Source organism: Ostrea edulis, chromosome 3 (genome assembly GCF_947568905.1).
Source record: "Ostrea edulis chromosome 3, xbOstEdul1.1, whole genome shotgun sequence".
NCBI lineage: Eukaryota > Metazoa > Mollusca > Bivalvia > Ostreida > Ostreidae > Ostrea > Ostrea edulis.
In genome coordinates, this window is record NC_079166.1 from 41643369 (window position 1) to 41660522 (window position 17154).

General features: G+C 37.4%; 1 protein-coding gene and 1 pseudogene across 1 annotated transcript; both read left to right on the forward strand.

Annotated features, from left to right (window-relative positions):
* Positions 1–9298: 9298 nt before the first annotated feature.
* Positions 9299–11177, forward strand: LOC125674381 (uncharacterized; annotated as a pseudogene).
* On the forward strand, positions 11140–13528 carry LOC130053461 (uncharacterized; the record flags this gene model as incomplete). The annotated part of the gene is made up of 1 exon (XM_056160759.1): positions 11140–13528. A coding segment is annotated over one exon (618 nt), but the record flags the coding sequence as incomplete, so codon positions are not given.
* Between the last annotated feature and the right edge of the window lie 3626 nt (positions 13529–17154).

Here is a 17154-nt window from a genome sequence, read left to right on the forward strand (position 1 = left end):
AAATGTAATAAAATAGATATTTACTGTAGAGTTATAATTTATTGCATGAATGAATATTTATAAAGTGTAATACATTCATTCTCTCCTTTAAAAGTTAAACACATTAATTTGAATCTTATTTAATTATATATTAATATGTTCTATATCAATTATTTAGAGCATTCATGCAAACTTGCAAAGATCATTTACTCCTTATATTGTCTATCATTCAAACATTCACTCAGACAAGATAAAGTAGTGAAAATGAAGAAATAGCGCATCCTAAGTTTAATACTAACCTGCTCAAATAGAATAAATCTCCATCCAGTAAATCAATCAACTAGTAAGGAACAAACTACTATATCAAACTTTTAACCAACAACCCTTCTGTGCCACTTAAGCATGAAAACAAGAATACCTGTCCTCAAAAGAAATTTCCCTTCTAAAAACCATGTGACCAGACTAGAGTGATCTATAAATAGTAACAATTATCCTAAAGAAAAACCTGTTCTACATGGTAAGCAGTAAAATTTAATAAGTAATGAAATAACAAGACAAACACAAGTCATAGTTATAATAATGATTTCAATTAGATAAAACTTTATTCTCATATCAAATTTCAAAACTCTGTAAAGAAATTGAATTAAAGCAATTTATTTTCAATAAATGAAATCCCTGAAATAAGGTATTAAAAACATGTAAAATTTCACTCTATTACATATGGATGAAGGTTAGTTCTACGTCACGAGTGCTGGCACCGAGCTCCGATTAGGGAAAATTCCCGCTTCGGTGCAACACCCTCTTTTAGGATTTTTTCACCCCTGGGGCCTTAGGAGCGGGGCAAAAACTGCCCCAAATTGACCGATTTTCAAAAATGTTTACAACCGCACATGTTTAAGAAAAACTAAATGCATATTGATGTAAAGGAGGAAGGCCGCTACTAAAATTGTAAATTCCATGATCCCCTGGGTAGATATTCTGACCCCAGGTCTGGGCCAAACTTACTATATAGTTTTTATGTTTCTATGTGTAAGTTTGCTGATACTGTATAAGATCTAAATGCATACTTAGGAACAGCAGAAAATGATGTACAATAAATGGAGAATTTCACAACCCAGGGTTTTGACTCTAGGATGGGTCCAGAGTAGTCATATGTTTTAATGTTAATACACCTATTATATTATGTAAAGCCTTTCATCAGTGTATGCACTTTTGAGGGCATTGAAGTTTTAAGAACACATCTTGTTTTATACTGTTGCTGAACATTAGAATTTAGCTTAGATATTCAGAACAGGAATTTTTTTTCTAGATTTCATAGCCCTTGGGAGTAGTGATACTTTTCACTAGTACTCAGGTGACTGATAAGGCCTGTGGGCCTCTTTTTATCTATCTATGCCGATAATGCCTTGTAAACTTGTTGCGAATACGGAGGTAGACCACGCGTGACGTCAGCAGCACAGGATCGCTTCATCAGATTGTATCATCTTCGTCAACAATTCACAACAGCGTCATCTACAGCACCTGCGAATCCTGGGATTGACAGTTTATCAGATCACACTGTTTGGAATCGACGCCGGGACCGACTTTAGGGGTCTCAGACTCATAGAGTATGACCACGGTAACGCTGTGGACAGTTTGGTTTAATGATGAATCTCGATTTTTACTGCAGAGGCCTGATAGAAAACTCGGGAGTGTATAGGCGGCAAAATTAACGTTTTGCGCAAAATTGCATCTAGGAAGCTGATCAGTTTTGAATTAAGTAGTGTTATGATGTACACAGCAATATCCTATACAGGCAAAACAGCATCGTATTGTCCGCATACAGGGTACTTTAACGGCTCAACGGTGTATTAATGAAGTTATAGTTCCATTAATATAGTATCTCAGAGCAGTATTCCAACCCGAAAAAGCAAGACCACATACTGCGTGTCTAACACGTGCATGGTGTTCTGTAAAGTCATAATATCCAGGGTTTTCCTTGACCATCCAAATCACCAAATTTGAATCCTATCGAGCATGCATGGAACGAATTGGATAGACGCATCCGCCAAAGACCACCACAGCCTCAGACTCTGCAGTAACTGGCCCAAACTCTGCAGTTAGAGTGGAACAATATCCCTAGACAGTTTAAGTTTAGAGACTTAATTACGTCCATGGGAAAACGTTGACGTGCTCAGGAGGGTGGGGTACACTGAATATTGAAATTGGGTAACCTTGAAATGGTAATGACTGTAATTATCATTAGTGGTTCTGATAATTTGATTATTAACCCAGCGTTTGAAACCCCTTTTTTGTTATAAATAAATATCAAAGATTAAATATTTCATATTTCACACATCTTGAAATTAATATGAAATTGTATTACGCGTTTCCTTTTTTTAATTAGTATATTTCAGGACTATTCTAACTGTTTATCAATTATTTGAAAAAGTCAAGATATGTACAGTTTCCCAGCCTCTGCAGATCCCTGAAACGGATACCCCTTCTACCTACCCCCTCCCCACCCTCAACTCGTGTAGAAAACTTGATAGGGTTTAGAAGAAAATACATTTAGGAAATTCCTTATCTTCTTTCTTTTCGATTGATTTAGTCGTGGTGGCAGGGGTTAGAACACTCCTTTCATGAGCAAGGGCCGTAGTTCCAGCTCCATTTGTACCTTGGATGCAACAAACTTAGGTGGTGACTAATCTTTCGCCACACACTGCATTCGGTATTTAGAAGTGAATGTCGCAGGTCTTGAGGATGACACTCTAAAAAGCGATGTCTCGTGTTGTAAAAGAACTCTCACTGCTATACGACTCCGAGCGTCATGCATCTAAATTTGTGCTACTTCACCATCAGTTAGGGACGTCTCCATATAAATGGAATAAAACCTCGAAAGGACGTAAAACAAACTTAAATTGTTTGGTTTTTAACAGGTGAGATTGACGTGCAACTAGCATTTTCCATATTTCTACCATATTACGTTCCCTAGCATCATCCTCTGTATGAAATTTATAGATAGATAAATATATCTTTTTCATTACGGCATTGGGGCCCAATTGGACGTTGCATTAAACACATTTGATTATAAGCACATAAAACAAAGTTAACTAACAAGCGCTAAGGTTGTGGAAAATGTAAATATAGAGCTATCGAAAAAAATCGAATTATGATCGTGATATTTTTTCAATCCATGATGTAGATTTCTAGTTTTTTGTTATCTATTTTGCTTATTTTATACTAGTATGCTGTAAAGAAAAAATCCATAAACGTTTGTAAATTGACTTCGCCTACCATATACTAAAAATTAAAAACGGAGTAGTTGTGGAGGATTCTGTGGTGTCTTCTATTTCGAGTTCACAATGATATATCGAATCGATATGTGAATGAAACTTATCATTGTTAATAGATAAAACGTTGACGATATATCTACATGTCAAGCTGAAGACCACAGCAAGATATTTGTTCTTCTCATGTAGAAAATTTTGAATACATTCTGCCTCATAAGAATACAAAACAGGCCAACTAACAAAGGAGCACAACGCGTACCCATGGGAATTCCAAGAGACTGTTGGAAGACCTGATCACGAAAGATTACGAGGATAATGTCAACGAGGAACTCTAGTATATATTTTCATTTTAACTTCAGAGTAAAATCAGAATGGTGTTTAAGAATGGAATTTGTTGGATGACTTATTTCCTTCCTCCATTTTTGAGAAATAGAATGTTGCCCAATTTAGAGAGATGGACACAGAATTAAACATGATTTTTAATGTATGGGTAATGGATGACTGCCCCACAACTTGTCTTGCTTTATTTGTTAAGAAGGAGTTGAACCTCCATCTGGTCTTATCCATAGCATTACCACTTGCGGAATACCGCCAATGAATGCGGTGGAAACCATATTATGCGTGTGTTTAAATATTAATATTTAATCTTTGTAAATTCAAATCACACTCACCAAATCTAGACATGGTCTCCGTAAAAGCCCTTTTGATAATGTAAAATCCAAACAACCATACAACTTGGGGATCTGAAATGACAACTTTGATTTATAAAAGTTCTGTAATGCGAATGTAGGTCTTAAAGCAATTGAATTTCCATCTTCTAAATTGATTGGACAACTTGGGGGGGGGGGGGGGGGTGAATCCCTTTAATGCTAGTACTGTACGTTCGAAAAGGGTGGGATTTGTAGCCCTTAACATCCAAGTTCATTGCAGAAATTGATTTACACAGCACAGAGGTAAGCCGATATCTTGACAGAGGACTTCCTGCAAAATGTCATAATAATGGGCCAGCTTGGTTTAGTCTGGTTTTTAAATGCAGATTTTTCATTGGGCATGTCAGATCACATGTGCTATGCAGTTGCAGAACAGTGCCTTTGTCACACTGATCAATTTTAGGATAACGAAATAAAAGGTGTAGCAAGAAGAAATTTTCATGAATTTGAACATCATAGATCATAAGAACCCTGTCTGGAGATTTGCCTGAAACTGCAAGTTCTCTTGCCCTTAGGAAACCATAAATGTGATAGAAAAAGCTGATGAAAACAATGTTGTTTCATATGAACTTGAATAAATACTGGGTAGAACTGACAATATTTGACCTAAAATAACCTTGAAAATTGTATACCCTCCATCCATACCACTTTCTAGGAGACTTCCGTTTTAAGCCGTGTAACAATTTTTGCACCAGGAACATAGTTGGATCTTTGAGACCCTGAAGTTTACAATAGTAGGACATTGATGCCAAGTATGGCCAAACTGTTGCGTAGGCAAGACAAATGGGCAACAAATCTGACTATCAACTCAAAAGTAGATGGCCAAGGGGCATTTAAACCTTGGTGCATGCAATAATCAAAATAGGTTTTAGGCCCATTTGATATGCCGTATGTGTTTTCGGACAAAGTTGCTGTTGTTTAGTTCACGCTGAAGATGAGCGTATGAAATGTGGTTGGTATTGTGCATGGTGATGTCTGTGAATGGGGGGGGGGGGGGGGCGCAGCCGGCTTGAAACGGCGCCACTTTTGGCGAGAAACTGAATTAGCAAAAGCGTTAGCTCTGGTAGGTATGTGATGTGCTCTAAATAGAATATTGTGCAACATAAAATCCACAACAAATGGACGGATTAACTTCATAACCTTGTTGGATTTTGAGGACTGCTTAATCAGAGCTACGACTATCGCTTCATTATCAATATGGAGTAAGACTTTTTTATTTGCTAACCTACTGGCCCACAACTTGATGGCCAAAACCACTGGATTAAGTTCTAAAGTTGTCATATCACGCATTGTGTCAGAGTCATACCAATCATGTGCCCAAGGAAAATGGCACCACGACCCAAATGAGCAGGACCAGCACTGTCTCTGTACAAATCCAAGACCAGATTAGATGACCATTCAGTTTCTAGGAAGTACACTTTACCATTAAATCATTCTTTAAAAACTTACCCACATGCAAATGTTTTGTTTCATATCCTTATTGAGTTTGATAGGATGGTGTGGCTTACTAGCTCCATGGGTTGCGTTGTACGAACGCCTCACAAATGCCCCTCCCGGGGAAAAGCCTTTTGTGAAAATGTTAAGCATTCCAACTGCCGCAACTTTACTTAGATGTTCCTGCAATAATGCCAACAACTCACTACATTTTGATTGGGGTATTTGAACCATCATCTGCATTGTTTCAATTTCCAGTCCTAGGGAAACAAGCCAATGTGTAGGATAAGCCGTTTCCTTTGCAAACGAGACTCCAAGTTCACTACACACTTTTAAATTTCGCATTAGTTTGTAACAAGATACTTGATCTTTTCCTGCGAAAACGAAATCGTCCAATTAATGATGTAAAGTACTATAACCACTTTCTTGTTCAGCAATCCAATGTAAAATTGCAGCAAATTCTTCAAAACCTTTACATGACATAGCCCATTCGTAGGCATTTGTCAATGTAGTACAAACCATTGACCTTGAAACCTCATAGATCAAAATGGGCAATAACCGCAAAGCAGATTTCATATCCATTTTTCCAATGAAAGGATACCGCCGCGGTGGTCTAGAGGTTATACACCCCCCCCCCCCCCCATGCGGAAGGCTGGTGTTCGAATCCCGGCCACGACAGACGTAAGTCATTAAAACAGGTAGTGACAGTTCCATCGTCAAACGCTCGGTATCAGGTGTGAATGTCATGGATTCTCGGAGATTACCTTAAAAACGGATGTCCCGTGTCACAGTAGGTGTGGCACAAGTACTTTGAAGTTGAAATGAAAAATATGATATAGTTCATCATTGACAAAATCTTCGTGGTCTTTGGTGATCAGGTCTTCCATCAGTCTGTTGGAATTCCCATAAGCACGAATTGTGCTCCTTTGTTAACTAACCTGTTTTTATATTCATATGAAGCAGAATTTATTCAAAAACTTCTACGTGAAAAGAATAAATCTCTTCTGTGTCCATTAATTCGACATTTAGATATATTGAGGACGTTTTATTTATTAAGAATAATAACTTTCATTCATATGTCGATTCGATATATCCTTGTGAGCACGAAATAAAAGACACCACAGAGTCGTCCACTTCTGCTGCATGCTTAGACTTTTATTGAAAGTAGATATTAACGGCAAACTGACATCTCAACTTTATGACAAACGGGATAATTTCAGCTTCTCCATCGTCAATTCCCCATATTTATGTAGCAATATTCCATTTTCATCTGCTTATGGTGTTTATATCTCTCAACTGATTCGATACGCAAGAGCTTGTACTGCGTATGGTCAGTTTTAAATCGAGGCAAGCTACTAATATAACAAACAAGTTGATGCTACATGGGTTTCAACAGTATCGTTTAAAGTCAGCATTTTGCAAATTTTATGGCCATTATAACGATCTAGTTTGCCAATACAACCTACCATTGGGTCAAATGCTGTCTAACGTGTTTCATACCGATTGTAAGGCCGTTCTTGGCCCACTGATTTTGACTACGGATAGCTCCGTTTACCTGATCAAGATATAGGGCTCACGGCGGGTTTGACCGGTCGACAGCGGATGCTTACTCCTCCTAGGCACCTGATCCCACCTCTGGTGTGTTCAGGGGATCCGTGTTTACCCACCTCTCTATTTTGTATTGCTTATAGGAGTTATTAGATTGATCACTGTTCGTTATCTTCACCTTTCACGTTGAAGAACCCGCACTGCTCAATGGCCGTAACCGCCGAGCAAAGGCCTAAATTTGAAGCCCTTCACCGGCCTTGGTGATGTCTCCATATGGGTGAAAAATTCTCGGGAGAGAGACGTTAAACCAATACAATCCTATTAAATCACTCTCTCCAATCTTGGCTGACATTTTATCATTGTATTAAATGACGTGTGATGAACCGTTGATTCGAGGGGGTCTTTGTAAAAATGAACACTGTTCTCTACTGGATAGGATAATTGGATTATTAGACGCCAGCCAGTGTTGTCACCTTTTGGAACAACTGTTACAGGAGATATGAGAAGATTAGATAATAGGCAGACTTTTATAAGGTTATATAAGTCCAACTCTCTGTTAATTTTTCTTGGATTTCTGGGTGTTCATATAGTGAAACTAGGTTGTGATTTTCTAAGTGTATGTATGGGCTAGAATAGCATACATTGAAACCTCCAGAAAAACCTATTACCGTATAAGTTTATGAGCTAGTGCTTTGTTGGGATAGTTGACAAAATATTTGCGCAATGCAGGGAATTTTTCTTAGGGCCCAATTGTCTTTGTGCATCTCCCTTAAAGTTAGGGGTCAGGGATGGGGACCCGAGATAGCTGTGTTGGGGTGTAGTGTTTGGTGTTCTGTAATACTGAGAGGAAGGAGGCCTCGATTGGGGGGGGGGGGGGGCAAAGGAACTTTTGGGGTTATTGAATGTAGTACTAGGATTTGCCCTTGATTTGTGCCAAGTGCAGTACATGACTGGGTGATTGCCTGCGCAATGTATACATATACTGACAAGGATTTTGCACACAGAATCCGTTCAAGTTAAAATGAAAGCAACATTTCTTAAATTGTGTTTGTTGAGCTTAAGGTTGAGATGAAATTGGGAGTCATGTATAACAACCATAACTCTGGATCAACCATGGCCCATGAGTTATTAGGGGTCATGGGTTTGCAAAGACGATATTGTGTATCATATTCATGCCATCAAGTACCTCCCCTTGACGCCCATACACGAACAGTATTAATATAATTAAATATTTCAACAACTTTGTCTTGATGAGCGGATGTGTAGATATATGCATATGTCAACATAACATCAGTAGAAATAGAAAATATTTTAGAAACATTTTAGTTTGTAACAATTATAGTCAAGGTTTTATCACTTCTACCCTGGTTTGGAGGAAGGAGTGAATGTAATTCAACAAAACTACCCTCAATATTTTTTTGCCTTATAGATTGATTAATGTGCATACCTATAGATTGTGAAGAGACTGGACTGAAACAGCCTCATGGTTCTGGGATGTCTACAAGTTTTGGGTGATTTGAGGTGCAGCGAAGGTCTGCTGTGGTTGGGACGGGATCATGGGTTGTGACTGTGCAGCGGGTTGCTGTTGGATGATTGTCTGGGGTTGATTCAGTGGTTAATATGGTCCAGTATCTTGGGTAGGGGTTGCAACTGCAATCGGTTCTCCGCAGGGGTTAGAACGATTGGCGGGCTTGGATTCGTCCGCCTAGTGGTTCTATGCCGGTCTCGGTTCTCCAAGTTTACAACCTCTGGGTCGAAACGACAAGGGGCTCTGGTGGTTCGTTTAGTGCGTGACATATTGTAGACCGTAGTGAATAGAAAACACATATAACAAAATGTCTAATTATGCGCATAGCGCTATAGAGAAAAAGTGATGCTCAAGCCGAAATTTTGGAAATTCGAAATGACAAAAACTTGTAAAAGCTAGAAAAAAAAACCCAGGTAAACTAGAGTGCCAAAAAACTGGAGCCAAATTCGTCCAAGGATCAGAGTTCTTGCTCGAGTTTTTCGCACTCTAGTTTTCCTTTTAGCTCTTACAAGTTTTTTGTCATTTCGAATTTCCAAAATTTCGGCTTGAGCATCACTGAAGAGACATTATTTGTCGAAATGCGCATCTGGTGCATCAAAATTGGTACCGTATAACTTTTACATGAGGGAGATATCATCCTTAATTTTGAAATGAATGCAAATATATATGGAAAGTCTTCAGATATGGGCCAAGGTGATTCAGGTGAGCGATGTGGACCATGGGCCTCTTAAATGTTAGGTTGAAAGGGGACTTGAATAGTTTATATAGAAAATTGCAGTATTTGAAACATATTAAAATATCCCATGAAAATTGTTCAATGATCTTGAATGAATGAAAATAATCATATAAAGCTGCTTCTATTTGAAAATATGTTTACGATTACACGGGTATTTAATATGCTGTAAAATGAAATAAAACGAAAGTAGATAAAGTGACTCTACACCTGAACACATCTACTTCACAGCAATGGATTCCCCCAGTGAATCACCCCAAATGTAAATAACAAATAACGGAAAACCAAATATGAATTTATTAAAACTTATTCTAATTAACTTATCTATTTCAGCATAAAAGTTTCTATATATATTATATTTCTGTTTTGTCAGTGAAACAGGAATACAGCATATGTCAGAATCTGTGTTTATGGGACTCTGTCATACTGTGGGGACCTCACAACAGGTGGCAATACGGCGAGATGTGATAGACATTTGGGAGATGGTGACAAATAAAATAAGAACAAGTAACGAGTACACGGTGATGCAGAGTGGAAGTAGAAGAGAAGGGTTCAGAATGAAGGGATCTGATTTGGATTTTATGTTTTGGTTCAACAACCAACCAGTGATCTGGGACTTATCTCAGACCCAGTTTTACAATGAACACAGACAATCCCTGATTCTCTCTGTCTCTTCTGAAAGTCCACCCGGATTTACTTTACTACAATTACTGGCACCAAGAGCAAACACCAGAGTCATCTCAGCATTAGTCACAATGAACGGTCAACGTTATATATCTAGCTCTAAATACAGAGAGATCACATGTTCTGATGTAATACCTAACTCTACAGTACATGGCCCATGTGGCAGTGGAGCTATAGGGGGACTAGAATATGATGATGCCCATTGTTTTGCTTGTGACTTTTGGCCTCCGTCTGCCTCCTCATGGATAGATAGATGTCACACATGGCCCCAGCCACAGGTTGTTAGGGACATAGTCAGAAGTGGATGTCACTTTGTAGCAATAGGACACAAGTTCGGAAATCATGAAGGAAATGAATGGAGAATTTCATTTTCTATTGCGGAACAAAAACTTGTGTACTCAATGAACCACTGTCAATTCTTAACTTACGGTTTGCTGAAATTGTTCTTAAAAGAAGTCATTAACAATGGATTAGGTGATGATGAGAAATTACTGTGTTCCTATCACATGAAGACTGCAGTTTTCTGGATGATTCAACAAAACACAATTCCTAACTGGTGTCCACATAATCTCCTGAAATGTTTCTGGTACTGCTTTAAACTCATCCTTAAATGGGTGTATGAGGGAGTCTGTCCTAACTTTTTTATTCCAGAAAACAACATATTTCTCAATAATATCCATGGTGAAGCACAAAGCAAAGCAGATTATTCCTTAGACTGTTTGGTTTTTATGAAAAAGGTTTAGCATCACTGCTACACAGTCCCTCCTTGAGGTCCTATATTATAAATGTCCTTTATAACCCCAGACTCAGTATTTGTACAGGTGAGCAAACTCTGGTATCTGAGATTGAGTTTGATAAAGAAATGTTCAGTGAGATATATAGAAATATTGGAGTATTCTCATCAGACCTCTACCGCATTATGAAGTGCCTAAACACAATAGAACAGTTGACAGTCTCACCCCTGACACAGTATCAAATTCTCATGTTACAGGTACTTACAGCTTCTTTCCTTTACGGTGCTGCTTTTACGTTACAAAACATGTACAGTAACACCACTGAAAACAAGCTGGTTTATATTGATGACAGAATGTCCTGTCACATGTTGAAACTCACAGCCAAGTTTGGGTGTATTTCTGACAGGTTGTTCATTGCAATGTATTATTACAAGACACTCAGATACTCCGAGGCTTTGTGTGTGATAGAGATGACAAAGGTCGACTTAGCTCAGCCATATGCAAGGTGAAGATAACGAACAGTGATCAATCTCATAACTCCTACAAGCAATACAAAATAGATAGTTGGGCAAACACGGACCTCTGGACACACCAGAGGTGGGATCAGGTGCCTAGGAGGAGTAAGCATCCCCTGTTGACCGGTCACACCCGCCGTGAGCCATATGTGATGTATCAAGAGACGGTAGACACAGAGAGGTATACCGAGGCTGTAGGGGGACAGTCCTGGTCTACAAAGTACAGACATGCTGTGGCATGGGATATCAAATTAGACAACATAATAATTTATATCAATGAATTAATGACAGAGCAGAGTGTTTCTCTACAGAACGGTTTCCCTTTATTGTTCATTCCAACCCTAGTTGTGTTACACATGCTGGAGTTCTTGTGTTACAGACATATTGACACAATGAGAGCACAAACAGCTCTTAATGATCTACAGAACCTACTTCGCCATGATCAGGGGGTGTATGTAGATGTGTACTCAAGAGACATATCATGGCAGATCCTGGGTATCTGTCAACAGATCTCAGGGAACCTCCAGGCTGCTCTATATTCCTACCAACAATCACTCGGACAAAATCCACTCCATAAAATACAAAGTGCTACACTAATGAGAATACATGAACTTGGATAAGTACAATATTGCATATCTAAATAGTTCATACTACTTAAACTAATGAATTATTTATTGCCAACAACACTTCATCGAAGAATTAAGGATTGATTCTTCTGATATTTACTGGACGCATGTAACAGATAACATAAAACATGTTCATAATTTCTTGACTGGAATTTGGATGTCATGATTCTTAATTTTGTGCTGTGGTCAGTTCAGTGTAACATTTTGTGTGCCATTAGATCTTCATTAATTATCTGCTAATGTACTATTGTTGCAAAGTCCTAATTTACAGCATAAACAAAATGTATAAGCATATTAATTTCTGTCTTTTTACAAAACATGATAAGCACAGTTGGCAAATTCAATAGACAGTAAGAATATGTAAGATAGATCACCCTGATATTTAAAACGTAAATGTGTTGGCACAGCAGGGTTTTACATTTCTCAGATAACCTTTCTACTAAAATTGCATTTTTGACTAAAGAAAGTAAAGTTGAAAGCTTCAATTTCGAAATGTACATATCTTCTATTTTTCATCCACATCAAATTTCTCTGACCAGTGTGTTATTTCTAATCAATTAAGTTTTTTTTCCTCATAGTTTTAAAAATCTTGGGAGATTATGATTTTCTTTCACTGGAGACAAATATAAGTCATCACCATATATTTTACTATGCATTAACCTTTCAAATATAATTCCATGTATTTAAGTTTCCCAGACCTGTATGCAGTTGTTATACATGTATGTATAAGTCATTTCATTGTATGCTTTAATCATCTGCAGTGCATTGTTACATATAAATCAAATGAATCAGTTTGGATGTTCACATTTGTATGACCATATGTTACGCTAGAATACACATCGTTAAAACTCTTTTGTACACAACATGACCACAGTTTGGCGAAGTAACATAAATTATTATCAATTAATGTAAATTATTAAACATTTTGAAATCAGTACTCCTATATTTGCTTTACATACATGTGTAATGCACAAGCTTTATGTAATGTGATTATCCATATCACATTGCTTATAGTGTAAATTTTACCCAGTCATCATCTATCAAATTTACATGTAGTAGGCAAGTTGATATTGGTTATAATTGTGGAAAGTGCTAAGTACATGCTCGAATTTGTTACTGCTCTAAAGTTCCTTAAAATGGCTGAGAGAGAGAATGAGAGAACAAAAGTAGTCATTCAGGGGTAAATTACATTACCCTAAATTTACGATTGAAATTCTTGAGAGTGACCCCTAAAAACGAATAAGTGAAAACTTATTGAAAGATGATGTCAAAAATTGACAATTGAAAGTTTTAAATGCATGTAAATAGAGTTTTGGAATGTGAACCATGAAAAAATAGAGAAGCACTACATATATATAATTACATTGTATATATATTGTGCTGAAAACATGTTTGTGTTACAAGACGTTGCTTAATTAATAGATTAGATATGTTATTATGTGATAAGCTAGGTATTTTATGCCTTATTAGCTAGGTCATCGGTCCATATATGAAATAAAAATATCAGTTTGGATTTTCACATCGAACGTTCGTTAGAATTCATGCTTTAAATCAGTACTATACATAGACATGTACGATTATATACTGTATTTGTAGATCCCTAGCTCTTCGTACTGCAGAATTCTCCCAATCATATCAATCAAATGTGCATGTAAAGGTTATTAATATTGGTTACGGAACAATGATTATGAGGGGAAACGTATAGACATTCTGGAACAAAATTCATTTGTGTTATATGATCTAGATAAACAATCGTCATATCTGTTGTAGTGTTTCTCTACTGAAACAATCTAATTCAAATCAAACTTCTTAGATCCGCGCCGTATACTCTGCGTAAGTAGATCTGACATAATCCGATTAGGGGTCATGTTCAGATGAAGTTTATGTCAGCCAATCAGCGCGTCGGCTTTGAAATTGTCGGTGTTCACAATTCAAGGAAAATGACTGCGATTGTTTGGTTTGAAAGAAAACATATCGCAGCTAAATGCGACGTCACAATGCACCGTTTACGTCGACTGGCGTTATATTCCTCGCCTTATTTAAGTAACCCATCTTGAAAACTATTCAAATCGTACCCATCCCTATTCATACATAAATCGAAATTCGCAATTAATTTAATTTTGGTGTATTTCATATCGTGGGTTTTGTTGTTTGTATGAACGGGATAGATTAGGCATGATTGGTAAAGTCTAAAATTCGTTATGCGAGAATACACAATTTTACAGTGTGGAATAAACTTCATGGGAGAGAGATTACGGCAATTTGTTTACGAATTGCGAGGAACCGCCTAAATAGCCATCACTGTCTGTATGGCGCAATCTCATGAATATTCCAAGCGAAAGGTCATGCGGACATGACCCCCTATGGGATTATATCAGATCCTATTGTAGCGATTGTGAGCGTATTCTAGGATCTGATTTTAATTAGATTGCTACTGAGACTTTGTGTTACTACTCTAGAATCCTTATAATCACTCACTGAGGAGAAAGAGAATTGTTTTGTTTGTTTTTTCCAACAATTTATCACTGATTGATACTTCACCTGGTGTAGAAGTACTCAAGTATAAACCTGTGCTCAGCCCTCAGTGCTGTCTGATGTTTTTAGCTCACCTGAGGTAAAAGCTCAAGTGAGCTTTTCTGATCGCCTGTTTCCCTCTTCTGTCAGTCCGTCTGTGAACTTTTTACAATTTCAACTTGTACTCCACAACCACTTGGCCAATTATAACCAAACTTGGCCAAAAGCATTCTTGGGTGAAGGGCTTTTAAGTTTGATTAAAGGAAGGGTCATGCCCCCTTCAAAGGGGATATAATCACAAAAATGCAAAAATAGGGTGGGGTCATTTAAAATCTTCTAAAGAACCACTGGGCCAGAAGAGCTGAAATTTACCTGACAGCTTCCTGACATAGTGTAGATTCAAGTTTCTTAAAATCATGACCCCCGGGAGTAAGATAAGGCGACAATAGGGAATTAAAGTTTTACATACAAATATATAGGGAAAATCTTGAAAAATCTTCTTCTCGAGAAACACTGAGCCAGAAAAGATGAAATTTACATAAAAGCTTCCTGACATAGGGCAGATTGAAGTTTTTAAAAATCCTGGTCCCCGGAGGTAACAGTAGGAGATCAAAATTTTACATACAAATATATAGGGAGAATCATTAGAAAATCACAGGCCAGGAAAGTTTGCATTTACATGAAGCTTCATGACCTAGTGCAGATTCAATTTTGTAAAAATCATGGCCCCCGGGAGTAGGTTGAGATCAAAGTTTTACATGCGAATAGGAAAATCTTTATATATTAGCCAAGGTGACTCAGGTGAGCGATGTTGCCCATGGGCCTCTTGTTTAAGATCATGTACAAAGCACCACGACTCTTACTTTTAAATGCCAAGCATTTGGCAAAGAGACTCATGGCCTCCCATCACGAAGTGAATGCTGCCACTGAGCAACTGCAAGCAGTAAGAGAGCAAAGGAATGCAATCAAAAGTAATCTTTCAAGGTTAACACCCTATAAATGAAGTTCGCAAGAGTGACCAAAAAATTAAGTGAAAATGTCTTGAAAATTCACATTAAAAAGGATCAGAAGTGGCAATTGAAAGTTTTAAATACATTTGAATTGATTAAATTTGAAATATAAACTTCATGTTTAAAGTAGTAGAAAGCATTCTATACAATGTGTACAAAACCCGTTACATTCAATCACCAATTGTGACATTAAAGGGGCATGAACACAATTATAAAATTTATTTTTCCATTTTTAATGTTTAGAATGCTTAACTAAGGTAATTCTAATAATCTTAAGTAGTTAATTAGATATCGCCTAGCTTAGGTTTTCTTAAAAATAGGTCAAACTCCAAAGACAAAAACTTTTGTACCAAACATAGGTCTCATCACAGGGAATGCACATATGAAATTCTTATCTCTTACCGCTGAGAAGTTATGAAGAATGTTTCAAGTTTCATACAGTCAGATAAAATAAATATGCACCTTTCCTTCCCAACTTTTGTCTCGGGGTCATAAAATACCCTGAACCCACACAACTTAATGTGGCCCTGCTAATCTTGAATAAAATGTGTTCAGGTATAGAAATTGTGGTTTTTTTCCCCCTCTTATCTCTTTTAACAAAACTGTGTCTGGGTGAATTTAAAACAGAGCGAAACCGTCAGCAAGGGCAGAAAGGTGAAAATAAGCCTGTATACAGTAGTTATTAAAGGAGTTCTGATCTACTCAATGTGAGGAGAGAATGATGATTTTCTAATGCATATTTATGAAGGGATGACAACCTAGATTTAACAATCTTGAATTTGCACTACTTGCATGTTAACATGACTAATCATGGCCCTGCTGTCCTTGAGAAGATTTTTAAAGATGTTACCCTATATATCCCCATATAAAACTTTGATCCCTATTGTAATCCCACCTTACCCTCGAGGGTCATGATTTGAAGAAACTTTATCTGCAGTACCTAAGGATGTTTGCATCTTACTATGGGTATCCATGGCCATGCTGTTATTGAGAAGATCTTTCCTATATATAACCTTATAAAACCCATGTAGACCCACCCTACCCCTGGAGATCACAATTTGAACAAACTTGAATCTGTACTACCTGGGGATGCTTGCATATTAATGAGTGATATTGGCCCTGTTCTTCTTGAGAAGATGTTTAAATATCTTACCTCTATATATATCCATACATCTTTCACATCCTATTGGGGCCCCACCCTACCCACAGGGGCCATGCCATCTACATCATGTAAGAAAGCTTTCAGGTAATTTTTAACTTTTCTGGCCAAGTGATTCTGGTTGAAATATTTGTCTTTTCTTTATTATATACCCTTTGGAGGGAACATGGCCCTTCATTTGAACAAATTTGAATCCCATTTACCCAAAGATAAAGTGTGCCATGTTTGAACGAAAATTGCCCAATGGTTGAGAAGATTTTTAAAAGATTCCACAATTATTATTATTTTTACAAATTTTGAGTTATCTCTCCTCCAAAAGGGTGTGGCTCTTCAATTTGAACAAACTTCAATCCTCTTTACCCAAGCATGCTTTGTGGCAAGTTTGGCTGAAATTAGCCCTGTGGTTCTGGAGAGGAAGTCTAAAATGTTAATGGTTATGGACAGTCAGACAGAGAGATTCCTTACCAAAAGTGATAAGAAAAGCTCACTTGCGCTTTCAGCTCAGGTGAGTTAAAAACAGGGTAAGAATAAGAAGTCTGTAAAAGATAGGCTAACCATCATCTGTTCAGATTAGTTTAATGAGGTGAGATATAAATTATTTTACAATCTTCTGCAACAGTCAATGAGATGAGAGTCTGGGACAAAATGACAGCACTGTTTTCACAAAGTGGTGACAATAGATGTGTGGTGACACTTGTGAGCAGGTTA